We start from the raw sequence: 16,777 nt of genomic DNA, 5'->3' as shown, positions 1-16,777 counted from the left end.
TACATTCCCCTCCACAGCTGGTTGTGATCGCCGAAGATGCGTGCAGGCGTCTTATTACGGACATGAGGAGCAGGACTACTACTCCCCAGAGATCCCCCCCGATCACATTATCAGGACTACTACTTCCCCAGAGATCCTCCCTGATCACATTATCAGGACTACTACTCCCCAGAGATCCTCCCCGATCACATTATCAGGACTACTACTTCCCCAGAGATCCACCCCGATCACATTATCAGGACTACTACTCCCCAGAGATCCTCCCCGATCACATTATCAGGACTACTACTCCCCAGAGATCCCCCCCGATCACATTATCAGGACTACTACTTCCCCAGAGATCCTCCCTGATCACATTATCAGGACTACTACTCCCCAGAGATCCTCCCCGATCACATTATCAGGACTACTACTTCCCCAGAGATCCACCCCGATCACATTATCAGGACTACTACTTCCCCAGAGATCCTCCCCGATCACATTATCAGGACTACTACTCCCCAGAGATCCTCCCCGATCACATTATCAGGACTACTACTCCCCAGAGATCCCCCCCGATCACATTATCAGGACTACTACTTCCCCAGAGATCCTCCCCGATCACATTATCAGGACTACTACTCCCCAGAGATCCTCCCCGATCACATTATCAGGACTACTACTCCCCAGAGATCCCCCCCGATCACATTATCAGGACTACTACTTCCCCAGAGATCCTCCCCGATCACATTATCAGGACTACTACTCCCCAGAGATCCTCCCCGATCACATTATCAGGACTACTACTCCCCAGAGATCCCCCCCAATCACATTATCAGGACTACTACTCCCCAGAGATCCCCCCCGATCACATTATCAGGACTGCTACTCCCCAGAGATTCCCCCCGATCACATTAACAGGACTACTACTTCCCCAGAGATCCCCCCCGATCACATCAGGACTACTACTTCCCCAGAGATCCTCCCCGATCACATTATCAGGACTACTACTCCCCAGAGATCCTCCCCGATCACATTATCAGGACTACTACTCCCCAGAGATCCCCCCCGATCACATTATCAGGACTACTACTTCCCCAGAGATCCTCCCCGATCACATTATCAGGACTACTACTCCCCAGAGATCCTCCCCGATCACATTATCAGGACTACTACTCCCCAGAGATCCCCCCCAATCACATTATCAGGACTACTACTCCCCAGAGATCCCCCCCGATCACATTATCAGGACTGCTACTCCCCAGATATCCTCCCCGATCACATTATCAGGACTACTACTCCCCAGAGATCCCCCCCGATCACATTATCAGGACTACTACTTCCCCAGAGATCCTCCCCGATCACATTATCAGGACTACTACTTCCCCAGAGATCCTCCCCGATCACATTATCAGGACTACTACTTCCCCAGAGATCCCCCCCCGATCACATTATCAGGACTACTACTTCCCCAGAGACCCCCCCCGATCACATTATCAGGACTACTACTTCCCCAGAGATCCCCCCCGATCACATTATCAGGACTACTACTTCCCCAGAGATCCTCCCCGATCACATTATCAGGACTACTACTCCCCAGAGATCCCCCCGATTACATTATCAGGACTACTACTCCCCAGAGATCCTCCCCGATCACATTATCAGGACTACTACTCCCCAGAGATGCCCCCCAGATCACATTATCAGGACTACTACTCCCCAGAGATCCCCCCGATCACATTATCAGGACTACTACTCCCCAGAGATCCCCCCGATTACATTATCAGGCCTACTACTCCCCAGAGATGCCCCCCAGATCACATTATCAGGCCTACTACTCCCCAGAGATCCCCCCTGATCACATTAACAGGACTACTACTCCCCAGAGATCCCCCCCAGATCACATTATCATGACTACTACTCCCCAGAGATCCCCCCGATCACATTAACAGGACTACTACTCCCCAGAGATCCCCCCGATCACATTATCAGGACTACTACTCCCCAGAGATCCCCCCCGATCACATTATCAGGACTACTACTCCCCAGAGATCCCCCCCGATCACATTATCAGGACTACTACTCCCCAGAGATCCTCCCCGATCACATCAGGACTACTACACCCCAGATCACATTATCAGGACTACTACTCCCCAGAGATCCTCCCCCGATCACATTATCAGGACTACTACTCTCCAGAGATCCTTCCCCGATCACATTATCAGGACTACTACTCCCCAGAGATCCACCCCGATCACATTATCAGGACTACTACTCCCCAGAGATTCTCCCCCGATCACATTATCAGGACTACTACTCCCCAGAGACCCCCCCGATCACATTATCAGGACTACTACTCCCCAGAGATCCAACCCCCGATCACATTATCAGGACTACTACTCCCCAGATCACATTATCAGGACTACTACTCCCCAGAGATCCTCCCTGATCACATTATCAGGACTACTACTCCCCAGAGATCCCCCCGATCACATTATCAGGACTACTACTCCCCAGAGATCCCCCCCAGATCACATTATCAGGACTACTACTCCCCAGAGATCCCCCCCAGATCACATTATCAGGACTACTACTCCCCAGAGATCCTCCCCCGATCACAATATCAGGACTACTACTCCCCAGAGATCCACACCGATCACATTATCAGGACTACTACTCCCCAGAGATCCTCCCCTGATCACATTATCAGGACTACTACTCCCCAGAGATCCCCCCCGATCACATTATCAGGACTGCTGCTTCCCAGAGATCCTCCCCTGATCACATTATCAGGAGTACTACTCCCCAGAGATCCTCCCCCGATCACAATATCAGGACTACTACTCCCCAGAGATCCTCCCCCGATCACAATATCAGGACTACTACTTCCCCAGAGATCCTCCCCGATCACATTATCAGGACTACTACTCCCCAGAGATCCCCCCCGATTACATTATCAGGACTACTACTCCCCAGAGATCCTCCCCGATCACATTATCAGGACTACTACTCCCCAGAGATGCCCCCCAGATCACATTATCAGGACTACTACTCCCCAGAGATCCTCCCCGATCACATTATCAGGACTACTACTCCCCAGAGATGCCCCCCAGATCACATTATCAGGACTACTACTCCCCAGAGATCCTCCCCGATCACATTATCAGGACTACTACTCCCCAGAGATCCCCCCCGATCACATCAGGACTACTACTTCCCCAGAGATCCTCCTCGATCACATTATCAGAACTACTACTCCCCAGAGATCCTCACCGATCACATTATCAGGACTACTACTCCCCAGAGATCCCCCCCGATCACATTATCAGGACTACTACTTCCCCAGAGATCCTCCTCGATCACATTATCAGAACTACTACTCCCCAGAGATCCTCCCCGATCACATTATCAGGACTACTACTCCCCAGAGATCCCCCCCGATCACATTATCAGGACTACTACTTCCCCAGAGATCCTCCCCGATCACATTATCAGGACTACTACTCTCCAGAGATCCTTCCCCGATCACATTATCAGGACTACTACTCCCCAGAGATCCACCCCGATCACATTATCAGGACTACTACTCCCCAGAGATTCTCCCCCGATCACATTATCAGGACTACTACTCCCCAGAGACCCCCCCGATCACATTATCAGGACTACTACTCCCCAGAGATCCAACCCCCGATCACATTATCAGGACTACTACTCCCCAGATCACATTATCAGGACTACTACTCCCCAGAGATCCTCCCTGATCACATTATCAGGACTACTACTCCCCAGAGATCCCCCCGATCACATTATCAGGACTACTACTCCCCAGAGATCCCCCCCAGATCACATTATCAGGACTACTACTCCCCAGAGATCCCCCCCCAGATCACATTATCAGGACTACTACTCCCCAGAGATCCTCCCCCGATCACATTATCAGGACTACTACTCCCCAGAGATCCTCCCCCGATCACAATATCAGGACTACTACTCCCCAGAGATCCACACCGATCACATTATCAGGACTACTACTCCCCAGAGATCCTCCCCTGATCACATTATCAGGACTACTACTCCCCAGAGATCCCCCCCGATCACATTATCAGGACTGCTGCTTCCCAGAGATCCTCCCCTGATCACATTATCAGGACTACTACTCCCCAGAGATCCTCCCCCGATCACAATATCAGGACTACTACTCCCCAGAGATCCTCCCCCGATCACAATATCAGGACTACTACTTCCCCAGAGATCCTCCCCGATCACATTATCAGGACTACTACTCCCCAGAGATCCCCCCCGATTACATTATCAGGACTACTACTCCCCAGAGATCCTCCCCGATCACATTATCAGGACTACTACTCCCCAGAGATGCCCCCCAGATCACATTATCAGGACTACTACTCCCCAGAGATCCTCCCCGATCACATTATCAGGACTACTACTCCCCAGAGATGCCCCCCAGATCACATTATCAGGACTACTACTCCCCAGAGATCCTCCCCGATCACATTATCAGGACTACTACTCCCCAGAGATCCCCCCCGATCACATCAGGACTACTACTTCCCCAGAGATCCCCCTCGATCACATTATCAGAACTACTACTCCCCAGAGATCCTCCCCGATCACATTATCAGGACTACTACTCCCCAGAGATCCCCCCCGATCACATTATCAGGACTAATACTCCCCAGAGATCCCCCCGATTACATTATCAGGACTACTACTCCCCAGAGATCCTCCCCGATCACATTATCAGGACTACTACTCCCCAGAGATGCCCCCCAGATCACATTATCAGGACTACTACTCCCCAGAGATCCCCCCGATCACATTATCAGGACTACTACTCCCCAGAGATCCCCCCGATTACATTATCAGGACTACTACTCCCCAGAGATGCCCCCCAGATCACATTATCAGGCCTACTACTCCCCAGAGATCCCCCCTGATCACATTAACAGGACTACTACTCCCCAGAGATCCCCCCCAGATCACATTATCATGACTACTACTCCCCAGAGATCCCCCCGATCACATTAACATGACTACTACTCCCCAGAGATCCCCCCGATCACATTATCAGGACTACTACTCCCCAGAGATCCCCCCCGATCACATTATCAGGACTACTACTCCCCAGAGATCCCCCCCGATCACATTATCAGGACTACTACTCCCCAGAGATCCTCCCCGATCACATCAGGACTACTACTCCCCAGATCACATTATCAGGACTACTACTCCCCAGAGATCCTCCCCCGATCACATTATCAGGACTACTACTCTCCAGAGATCCTTCCCCGATCACATTATCAGGACTACTACTCCCCAGAGATCCACCCCGATCACATTATCAGGACTACTACTCCCCAGAGATTCTCCCCCGATCACATTATCAGGACTACTACTCCCCAGAGACCCCCCCGATCACATTATCAGGACTACTACTCCCCAGAGATCCAACCCCCGATCACATTATCAGGACTACTACTCCCCAGATCACATTATCAGGACTACTACTCCCCAGAGATCCTCCCCGATCACATTATCAGGACTACTACTCCCCAGAGATCCAACCCCCGATCACATTATCAGGACTACTACTCCCCAGATCACATTATCAGGACTACTACTCCCCAGAGATCCTCCCTGATCACATTATCAGGACTACTACTCCCCAGAGATCCCCCCGATCACATTATCAGGACTACTACTCCCCAGAGATCCCCCCCAGATCACATTATCAGGACTACTACTCCCCAGAGATCCCCCCCCAGATCACATTATCAGGACTACTACTCCCCAGAGATCCCCCCCGATCACATTATCAGGACTACTACTCCCCAGAGATCCCCCCCGATCACATTATCAGGACTACTACTCCCCAGAGATCCTCCCCGATCACATCAGGACTACTACTCCCCAGATCACATTATCAGGACTACTACTCCCCAGAGATCCTCCCCCGATCACATTATCAGGACTACTACTCTCCAGAGATCCTTCCCCGATCACATTATCAGGACTACTACTCCCCAGAGATCCACCCCGATCACATTATCAGGACTACTACTCCCCAGAGATTCTCCCCCGATCACATTATCAGGACTACTACTCCCCAGAGACCCCCCCGATCACATTATCAGGACTACTACTCCCCAGAGATCCAACCCCCGATCACATTATCAGGACTACTACTCCCCAGATCACATTATCAGGACTACTACTCCCCAGAGATCCTCCCCGATCACATTATCAGGACTACTACTCCCCAGAGATCCAACCCCCGATCACATTATCAGGACTACTACTCCCCAGATCACATTATCAGGACTACTACTCCCCAGAGATCCTCCCTGATCACATTATCAGGACTACTACTCCCCAGAGATCCCCCCGATCACATTATCAGGACTACTACTCCCCAGAGATCCCCCCCAGATCACATTATCAGGACTACTACTCCCCAGAGATCCCCCCCCAGATCACATTATCAGGACTACTACTCCCCAGAGATCCTCCCCCGATCACATTATCAGGACTACTACTCCCCAGAGATCCTCCCCCGATCACAATATCAGGACTACTACTCCCCAGAGATCCACACCGATCACATTATCAGGACTACTACTCCCCAGAGATCCTCCCCTGATCACATTATCAGGACTACTACTCCCCAGAGATCCCCCCCGATCACATTATCAGGACTGCTGCTTCCCAGAGATCCTCCCCTGATCACATTATCAGGACTACTACTCCCCAGAGATCCTCCCCCGATCACAATATCAGGACTACTACTCCCCAGAGATCCTCCCCCGATCACAATAACAGGACTACTACTCCCCAGAGATCCCCCCGATCACATTATCAGGACTACTACTCCCCAGAGATCCCCCCCGATCACATTATCAGGACTACTACTCCCCAGAGATCCCCCCCGATCACATTATCAGGACTACTACTCCCCAGAGATCCTCCCCGATCACATCAGGACTACTACTCCCCAGATCACATTATCAGGACTACTACTCCCCAGAGATCCTCCCCCGATCACATTATCAGGACTACTACTCTCCAGAGATCCTTCCCCGATCACATTATCAGGACTACTACTCCCCAGAGATCCACCCCGATCACATTATCAGGACTACTACTCCCCAGAGATTCTCCCCCGATCACATTATCAGGACTACTACTCCCCAGAGACCCCCCCGATCACATTATCAGGACTACTACTCCCCAGAGATCCAACCCCCGATCACATTATCAGGACTACTACTCCCCAGATCACATTATCAGGACTACTACTCCCCAGAGATCCTCCCCGATCACATTATCAGGACTACTACTCCCCAGAGATCCCCCCGATCACATTATCAGGACTACTACTCCCCAGAGATCCCCCCCAGATCACATTATCAGGACTACTACTCCCCAGAGATCCCCCCCCAGATCACATTATCAGGACTACTACTCCCCAGAGATCCTCCCCCGATCACATTATCAGGACTACTACTCCCCAGAGATCCTCCCCCGATCACAATATCAGGACTACTACTCCCCAGAGATCCACACCGATCACATTATCAGGACTACTACTCCCCAGAGATCCTCCCCTGATCACATTATCAGGACTACTACTCCCCAGAGATCCCCCCCGATCACATTATCAGGACTGCTGCTTCCCAGAGATCCTCCCCTGATCACATTATCAGGACTACTACTCCCCAGAGATCCTCCCCCGATCACAATATCAGGACTACTACTCCCCAGAGATCCTCCCCCGATCACAATAACAGGACTACTACTCCCCAGAGATCCCCCCGATCACATTATCAGGACTACTACTCCCCAGAGATCCCCCCCGATCACATTATCAGGACTACTACTCCCCAGAGATCCCCCCCGATCACATTATCAGGACTACTACTCCCCAGAGATCCTCCCCGATCACATCAGGACTACTACTCCCCAGATCACATTATCAGGACTACTACTCCCCAGAGATCCTCCCCCGATCACATTATCAGGACTACTACTCTCCAGAGATCCTTCCCCGATCACATTATCAGGACTACTACTCCCCAGAGATCCACCCCGATCACATTATCAGGACTACTACTCCCCAGAGATTCTCCCCCGATCACATTATCAGGACTACTACTCCCCAGAGACCCCCCCGATCACATTATCAGGACTACTACTCCCCAGAGATCCAACCCCCGATCACATTATCAGGACTACTACTCCCCAGATCACATTATCAGGACTACTACTCCCCAGAGATCCTCCCCGATCACATTATCAGGACTACTACTCCCCAGAGATCCAACCCCCGATCACATTATCAGGACTACTACTCCCCAGATCACATTATCAGGACTACTACTCCCCAGAGATCCTCCCTGATCACATTATCAGGACTACTACTCCCCAGAGATCCCCCCGATCACATTATCAGGACTACTACTCCCCAGAGATCCCCCCCAGATCACATTATCAGGACTACTACTCCCCAGAGATCCCCCCCCCAGATCACATTATCAGGACTACTACTCCCCAGAGATCCTCCCCCGATCACATCAGGACTACTACTCCCCAGAGATCCTCCCCCGATCACAATATCAGGACTACTACTCCCCAGAGATCCCCCCCGATCACAATATCAGGACTACTACTCCCCAGAGATCCTCCCCCGATCACAATATCAGGACTACTACTTCCCCAGAGATCCTCCCCGATCACATTATCAGGACTACTACTCCCCAGAGATCCCCCCCGATCACATTATCAGGACTACTACTCCCCAGAGATCCTCCCCGATCACATTATCAGGACTACTACTCCCCAGAGATGCCCCCCAGATCACATTATCAGGACTACTACTCCCCAGAGATCCTCCCCGATCACATTATCAGGACTACTACTCCCCAGAGATGCCCCCCAGATCACATTATCAGGACTACTACTCCCCAGAGATCCTCCCCGATCACATTATCAGGACTACTACTCCCCAGAGATCCCCCCCGATCACATCAGGACTACTACTTCCCCAGAGATCCTCCTCGATCACATTATCAGAACTACTACTCCCCAGAGATCCTCCCCGATCACATTATCAGGACTACTACTCCCCAGAGATCCCCCCCAATCACATTATCAGGACTACTACTTCCCCAGAGATCCCCCCGATTACATTATCAGGACTACTACTCCCCAGAGATCCTCCCCGATCACATTATCAGGACTACTACTCCCCAGAGATGCCCCCCAGATCACATTATCAGGACTACTACTCCCCAGAGATCCCCCCGATCACATTATCAGGACTACTACTCCCCAGAGATCCCCCCGATTACATTATCAGGACTACTACTCCCCAGATCACATTATCAGGCCTACTACTCCCCAGAGATCCCCCCTGATCACATTAACAGGACTACTACTCCCCAGTGATCCCCCCCAGATCACATTATCATGACTACTACTCCCCAGAGATCCCCCCGATCACATTATCATGACTACTACTCCCCAGAGATCCCCCCGATCACATTAACAGGACTACTACTCCCCAGAGATCCTCCCCGATCACATCAGGACTACTACTCCCCAGATCACATTATCAGGACTACTACTCCCCAGAGATCCTCCCCCGATCACATTATCAGGACTACTACTCTCCAGAGATCCTTCCCCGATCACATTATCAGGACTACTACTCCCCAGAGATCCACCCCGATCACATTATCAGGACTACTACTCCCCAGAGATTCTCCCCCGATCACATTATCAGGACTACTACTCCCCAGAGACCCCCCCGATCACATTATCAGGACTACTACTCCCCAGAGATCCAACCCCCGATCACATTATCAGGACTACTACTCCCCAGATCACATTATCAGGACTACTACTCCCCAGAGATCCTCCCCGATCACATTATCAGGACTACTACTCCCCAGAGATCCAACCCCCGATCACATTATCAGGACTACTACTCCCCAGATCACATTATCAGGACTACTACTCCCCAGAGATCCTCCCTGATCACATTATCAGGACTATTACTCCCCAGAGATCCCCCCGATCACATTATCAGGACTACTACTCCCCAGAGATCCCCCCCAGATCACATTATCAGGACTACTACTCCCCAGAGATCCCCCCCCCAGATCACATTATCAGGACTACTACTCCCCAGAGATCCTCCCCCGATCACATTATCAGGACTACTACTCCCCAGAGATCCTCCCCCGATCACAATATCAGGACTACTACTCCCCAGAGATCCACACCGATCACATTATCAGGACTACTACTCCCCAGAGATCCTCCCCTGATCACATTATCAGGACTACTACTCCCCAGAGATCCTCCCCGATCACAATATCAGGACTACTACTCCCCAGAGATCCACACCGATCACATTATCAGGACTACTACTCCCCAGAGATCCTCCCCTGATCACATTATCAGGACTACTACTCCCCAGAGATCCCCCCCGATCACATTATCAGGACTGCTGCTTCCCAGAGATCCTCCCCTGATCACATTATCAGGACTACTACTCCCCAGAGATCCTCCCCCGATCACAATATCAGGACTACTACTCCCCAGAGATCCTCCCCCGATCACAATATCAGGACTACTACTCCCCAGAGATTCCCCCCCCCCCCGTCTACTTTCCTTTAAGAGGGATAAAGAGTCACTTTTTTTGCAGTATTTAAAGGGCCAGACAGCAGCTTTTCCAAACTCCCTTGCTGTTCTTTTGCTCCCTGTTATCAGCCATTTCAGAATAGTGAATGGATAAGTGAATGACAGGTGGGTACAATCTACTACTCTCTGTTATCGGCCAGCGCTCTCCATGGCGGGGGAATGCAGATAGAGTGACCACTGGGGGGCGCACAGGGCCCCGCCCCCACGCCCCGACCCCTCACCTCCAGCAGCGCGGCGGCCGGGTCTCCCTGCAGACTCTTCCCCAGTTTATCCACCTCATCCAGGAGGAAGACGGGATTATTGACGCCGACGCTCTTCAGCCCGTTGATGATGCGCCCGGGCATGCTGCCCACGTAGGTGCGCCTGCAGACGAAGCAGCGGTATAACATAGGGCACACACACACAGCACCCCCCCCCCCGTACATGTGCACGCTCCCCCAGCCGGAGCGTGCATGCGTTTTCAGAGCTGAGCCTTCGTCACAATTGCACCCAGCCTGGACTCCATATTTACACCCTTCACCTGCACTGATACATTGTAACGAACCATCAGGGCAGGCGGGAGTTTATTGCTGCTGATGCATTTCCCTTTCAGAAGATTTTCTCGGCTGGATGCAACGGTGACGAACCCTCCGCTGTGACATGCGTTAAGTGAACTGAATGGACGCAAATTAAAACGGAAACTCATCCCTGTTCACAAGAGACCTTAGACTTCTCGCAGCTGAAGGTCTGTTACTATGTGTCAGTGCAGATTAATCAGGAGTCCGGGCTGGAGACAACTGTAACAAATCCTCAGCTGTGAACACGAATGTTTCCCAGAGATGCGGACGGACGCACCTGTGTCCGCGGATGTCCGACTGGTCGCAGACGCCTCCCAGAGCGATGCGGTGGAACTCCCTCCCCAGCGTCTTGGCGATGGATCTCCCGACACTGGTTTTCCCGACCCCCGGGGGTCCCACGAAGCACAGGATGGGGCCCTTCAGGTTGTTCTTCAGCTGACGGACGGCCAGATACTCCAGGACCCTCCTCTTCAGCTTCGCCATGGCGTAGTGATCGTTATCCAGCAGGATCCGGGCCGCGCGGATATCCAGGCGATCTGCAGAGTTATAGAGAATGCACAGAAGAACTACAAGTCCCAGCATGCCATGTACGATCACCCATACTGCAGAAACGGTACTCTGTAATAAAGTAAAGCTTTGATACAATTTCCTATTGTAACAAGATCCCGTCATTTGTTAAAGGGCCGGCGTCCCAATAATACAAGTCTGCGAACAGCCTGGGTCTCCTCCCTGCGAGGCCCCCCGATGCAGGGTTAGGAGGGTCTTCTGCCGCTCACATGAAGACATTACTGGGATCTGTCATTAGGGATCATGGAGGCACCGGACCGACCCTCCCACGTGTCCCCGCGATGGCTCAGACTATGGGACCACTCAGGACAGAGCCATTAATAGGCTGGTGCCACAGAGGCAGAAGACATCCACTACTGCAAGCAATATGGTGGGGGGTATAGTGTTAGGGGCCATATATATCCATGTCCAGTCCTCCTTCCATACCCCGCCCCCCCTCCGTCCACTCCTCCGTCCTCCATCGCGCCCCCCTCCCATCCTCCGTCGCCCCCCCTCCCATCCTCCGTCGCCCCCCTCCCATCCTCCGTCGCCCCCCCTCCCATCCTCCGTCGCCCCCTATCGTCCCCCCTCTCCATTGTCCCCCCCTCCATCCTCCCCTCCGTCGTCCCCCCCTCCATCCTCCCCTCCGTCGTCCCCCCCTCCATCCTCCCCTCCGTCGTCCCCCCTCCATCCTCCCCTCCGTCGTCCCCCCCTCCATCCTCCCCTCCGTCCTCCTCTCCATTGTCCCCCCTCCATCCTCCCCTCCGTCGTCGTCCCCCTCCATCCTCCCCTCCGTCGTCGTCCCCCTCCATCCTCCCCTCCGTCACCCCCCTCGTCCTCCCCTCCGTCGCCCCCCCCTCGTCCTCCCCTCCGTCGTCCCCCCCCTCATCCTCCCCTCCGTCGTCCCCCCCTCGTCCTCCCCTCCGTCGTCCCCCCCTCGTCCTCCCCTCCGTCGCCCCCCCCCCTCGCCCTCACCTCCGTCGCCCCCCCTCGTCCTCACCTCCGTCGCCCCCCCTCCCCCTCCGGCTAACACTTGACTTTATATACTGGTATATACTGTATAGAGTATACCCCGGCATAGGGTCCGGTAAACGACAGACACCATCCGAGCCCCCCAGACCGTAGTGATCACATTGGGGTCAGCAGTGATCCGCTGAGGTGGGCTACATGGGACGGCTGGGTGATGGCCCCTCTTATCCCTGCAGTTCGGGGTCTGCTGCTCATTTTCAGGTCTGTGTCACACGGTTGGAATGTGCGGCCCCCCTGGGAACGGGGCGATGTTGTGCTCGCCCTCCTGTACGTAGAGGACGGTTCCTCCTGGCTCTGCAGGAACAATGCGCTGGCTCCGCACCAAACTCCCGTCTGCCGCCGCCTCCTCACAAACTTTTATTTTCTTTTCCTGAAATCCCAATGTTGATGTAAAGGACGACCGTGAAAAACAGAGGAACCTCCTCCGCCTGTGGGAACGTGCGCTCCTCTGGTTCTTCAGCGAGTCTGGTCACGGGAAAACGTCACCAAACTTTATAGATGAGCCCCAAAGATAACGGGGGGCACAAACACCCCCAAAATGAGCAGGAGAAGGGGCCGAATACTTTCTACATGTGTCAGAAGAGTCTGTGTGCAGAATATATGGAATAATATAGACCACCAAGCAATGAATCAGCGCCCCCTAATGGTTATATTACTGTAAAATTCATACAATCCTGCACACATGGGACCCAAAACCCAGAAACATTGTGTATTGTGCATCACATCCATCTGCTGCGTCCAGCGCCGGCCAATGCCGCTGCCTCACAATCTAAACTTAGACCCCAGACTTGTGATCCTCCTACAGTCCCAACCAGCCCAGGAATCTGGAGGAGGCGGGGGGCAACACCAAACAATACACAATGCTGCACGCAACGTCTGCACCACACACACACAACGAGCCCAGTCCTGGTCAAAGAAATTGCAAAAGACATGCAAAAGCCTTAAAAACAACAATATCCAATAAACTAAGTATTGGGCCGGGAGAGAGCGGAGGGAGGCTGGAAATTTGGAGATTTTTGTGCTGCAGCCTGTAAACAGGTTATGTAATGAGTCACTATCAGTGCTCTGCTGCCACCTGCTGGCCACGCACTGTTACTGCAGAATCACAAAATACAAGCAGAAAATGGCAAAAAAAATTATAAAAAACAACAACTGATTTTCAAATCACACAAGATTACCGCCAATTTTCACAGGCAAAGGCACAGCAGAGGTCTACTGCAGGTGTCTGGGGCAAAACGTAGTTCTCTGATAAGTTCGGACTTAAACTAAGGCAAAGAAGAGGCCTAATTTAAAGGGAAACTCCAGCATAAACTCCTTGTTGGAGACGTTTTCGTGGTTGCTGTCTGCAAATATTATCTGACCAAACACTCACACCAGAGCAGCTGCAGGAAAAGGCATGCAGCAAGCAGAGCAGCCGCCGGGGGGAAAAACCGCCGGCCCCAGAGCAGCCGCCGGGGGGAAAAAAACGCTGGCACTAGAGCAGCCGCCGGGGGGAAAAAAAACGCTGGCACCGGAGCAGCCGCCGGGGGGAAAAAAACGCTGGCACTAGAGCAGTCGCCGGGGGGAAAAAAACGGTGGCACCAGAGCAGCCGCCGAGGGGAAAAAACGCTGGCACCAGAGCAGCCGCCAGGGGGAAAAAACACTGGCACCAAAGCAGGCGCCGGGGGGAAAAAACACTGGCACCAAAGCAGGCGCCGGGGGGGAAAAAAACGCTGCCACCAGAGCAGCTGCCGGTGGGGAAAAAAAAACACGGTGGCACCAGAGCAGCCGCCAAGGGAGGGGGGGGGGGGGGGACGCTGGCACCAGAGCAGCCGTCGGGGGGGGGGGAAAAACCGCTGGCACCAGAGCAGCTGCCGGGGGGAAAAAAAACGCCGGCCCCAGAGCAGCCGCCGGGGAGAGGACGGGGACGGGACGCAGACACCAGAGCAACCGCCGGGGGGAAAAAACGCTGGCACCAGAGCAACCGCCGGGGGGAAAAACCGCTGGCACCAGAGCAGCTGCCGGGGAGAAAAAACACTGGCACCAGAGCAGCCGCAGGGGGGAAAACACCACTGGCACAAGAGCAGCCGCAGGGGGGAAAACACCGCTGGCACAAGAGCAGCCGCAGGGGGGAAAAAAACGGTGGCACCAGAGCAGCCGCCAGGGGGGAAGAAAACGGTGGCACCAGAGCAGCCACCAGGAAGGGGGGGGGCGCTGGCACCAGAGCAGCCGCCGGGGGGGAAAAACCGCTTGCACCAGAGCAACCGCCAGGGGGGGGGGAACGCTAGCACAAGAGCAGCCGCCGCGGGGGGACGGGGACCGCTGGCAGCCGCCAGGGGGGTGGGGGGGACCGCTGGCACCAGAGCGGCAGCCAGGGGGGGGGGGGGGGGGCGGACCGCTGGCACCAGAGCGGCAGCCAGGGGGGGTACGGGACGCTGGCACCAGAGCAGCCATGAAAAGTCACACCAGATGGGGGCTTCAATCCTCTATTTTAATGATGGTGGTAAACCCCTGTAATGGACTCCTCCAGTCAGGTGGGCTGCAGCAGGTCTGCTGTAGGAATGTGCGGGGGCCAAAGCAATAATACGTAGATGACAGCAGATCTCATCCGCACTTATAGTGTGATTGCCCCTTTAATTGGACAACACCCTGGAGCCAGGGCCCGCTGCAGACCCAGAAACACGCTGGAGGCAGGAGAATGTGCATCTACGTTCATCATCCTGCAGCGTTCCCATGGGAAGAGGACCCGGTATCAGTGCAGGTCCGTGCGGTGCATCACTGCTGCCAGCCTTGGATCCGCTCCTAAAATAACAGCTGCTCCGACTGCTGACACCAGATAACGGCAGAAAGTCTGCGGAGCCGGAGATTCATGGGGAAACACAGCGAGAAGCAGAAGACGATTAACCCCGAACATGAAAGAATGACGAATATTACTGCACAAGGTGCTGAGAACGAGAACCGGCATCTAACAGCGAGCGTGGGAAGAAACAACACAACAGCTGCCAAACACACGGGGGCGCTATACAACCTAAACAACAGCCGGCAATACAGAAGGGCAGAAAACAGACTAAATCTACAAATAGACAGCATTATAGTAGTTATATTCTTGTACATAGGGGACATTATTATAGTAGTTATATTCTTGTACATAGGGGCAGTATTATAGTAGTTATATTCTTGTACATAGGGGACATTATTATAGTAGTTATATTCTTGTACATAGGAGCAGTATTATAGTAGTTATATTCTTGTACATAGGAGCAGTATTATAGTAGTTATATTCTTGTACATAGGAGCAGTATTATAGTAGTTATATTCTTGTACATAGGAGCAGCATTATAGTGGTTATATTCTTGTACATAGGGGCAGTATTATAGTAGTTATATTCTTGTACATAGGAGCAGTATTATAGTAGTTATATTCTTGTACATAGGAGCAGCATTATAGTGGTTATATTCTTGTACATAGGGGCAGTATTATAGTAGTTATATTCTTGTACATAGGGGCAGTATTATAGTAGTTATATTCTGGTACATAGGGGGCAGTATTATAGTAGTTATATTCTGGTACATAGGAGCAGTATTATAGTAGTTATATTCTGGTACATAGGGGGCAGTATTATAGTAGTTATATTCTTGTACATAGGGGGCAGTATTATAGTAGTTATATTCTTGTACATAGGGGGCAGTATTATAGTAGTTATATTCTTGTACATAGGGGGCAGTATTATAGTAGTTATATTCTTGTACATAGGGGGCAGTATTATAGTAGTTATATTCTTGTACATAGGGGGCAGTATTATAGTAGTTATATTCTTGTACATAGGAGCAGTATTATAGTAGTTATATTCTTGTACATAGGGGGCAGTATTATAGTAGTTATATTCTTGTACATAGGGGGCAGTATTATAGTAGTTATATTCTTGTACATAGGGGGCAGTATTATAGTAGTTATATTCTTGT

General features: G+C 52.4%; 1 protein-coding gene across 1 annotated transcript in view; it reads right to left on the bottom strand.

Annotated features, from left to right (window-relative positions):
• The window catches only part of LONP2 (lon peptidase 2, peroxisomal), a 48,771-nt gene that overhangs the window by 23,389 nt on the left and 8,605 nt on the right, over positions 1–16,777 (bottom strand). The window contains exons 7-8 of the mRNA XM_073659678.1: positions 11,539–11,797; positions 10,926–11,067 (exon numbers count right to left, since the gene is read on the bottom strand). Of these exons, the coding sequence (XP_073515779.1) occupies positions 10,926–11,067; positions 11,539–11,797 (401 nt within the window). The remainder of the gene's footprint in view (positions 1–10,925; positions 11,068–11,538; positions 11,798–16,777) is intronic.

Source organism: Phyllobates terribilis, unplaced genomic scaffold (assembly GCF_046119375.1).
Source record: "Phyllobates terribilis strain yellow unplaced genomic scaffold, ASM4611937v1 Scaffold_14__1_contigs__length_39327217, whole genome shotgun sequence".
NCBI classification, from domain to species: Eukaryota; Metazoa; Chordata; class Amphibia; order Anura; family Dendrobatidae; genus Phyllobates; species Phyllobates terribilis.
This window is presented reverse-complemented; position numbering and strand designations above follow the sequence as displayed.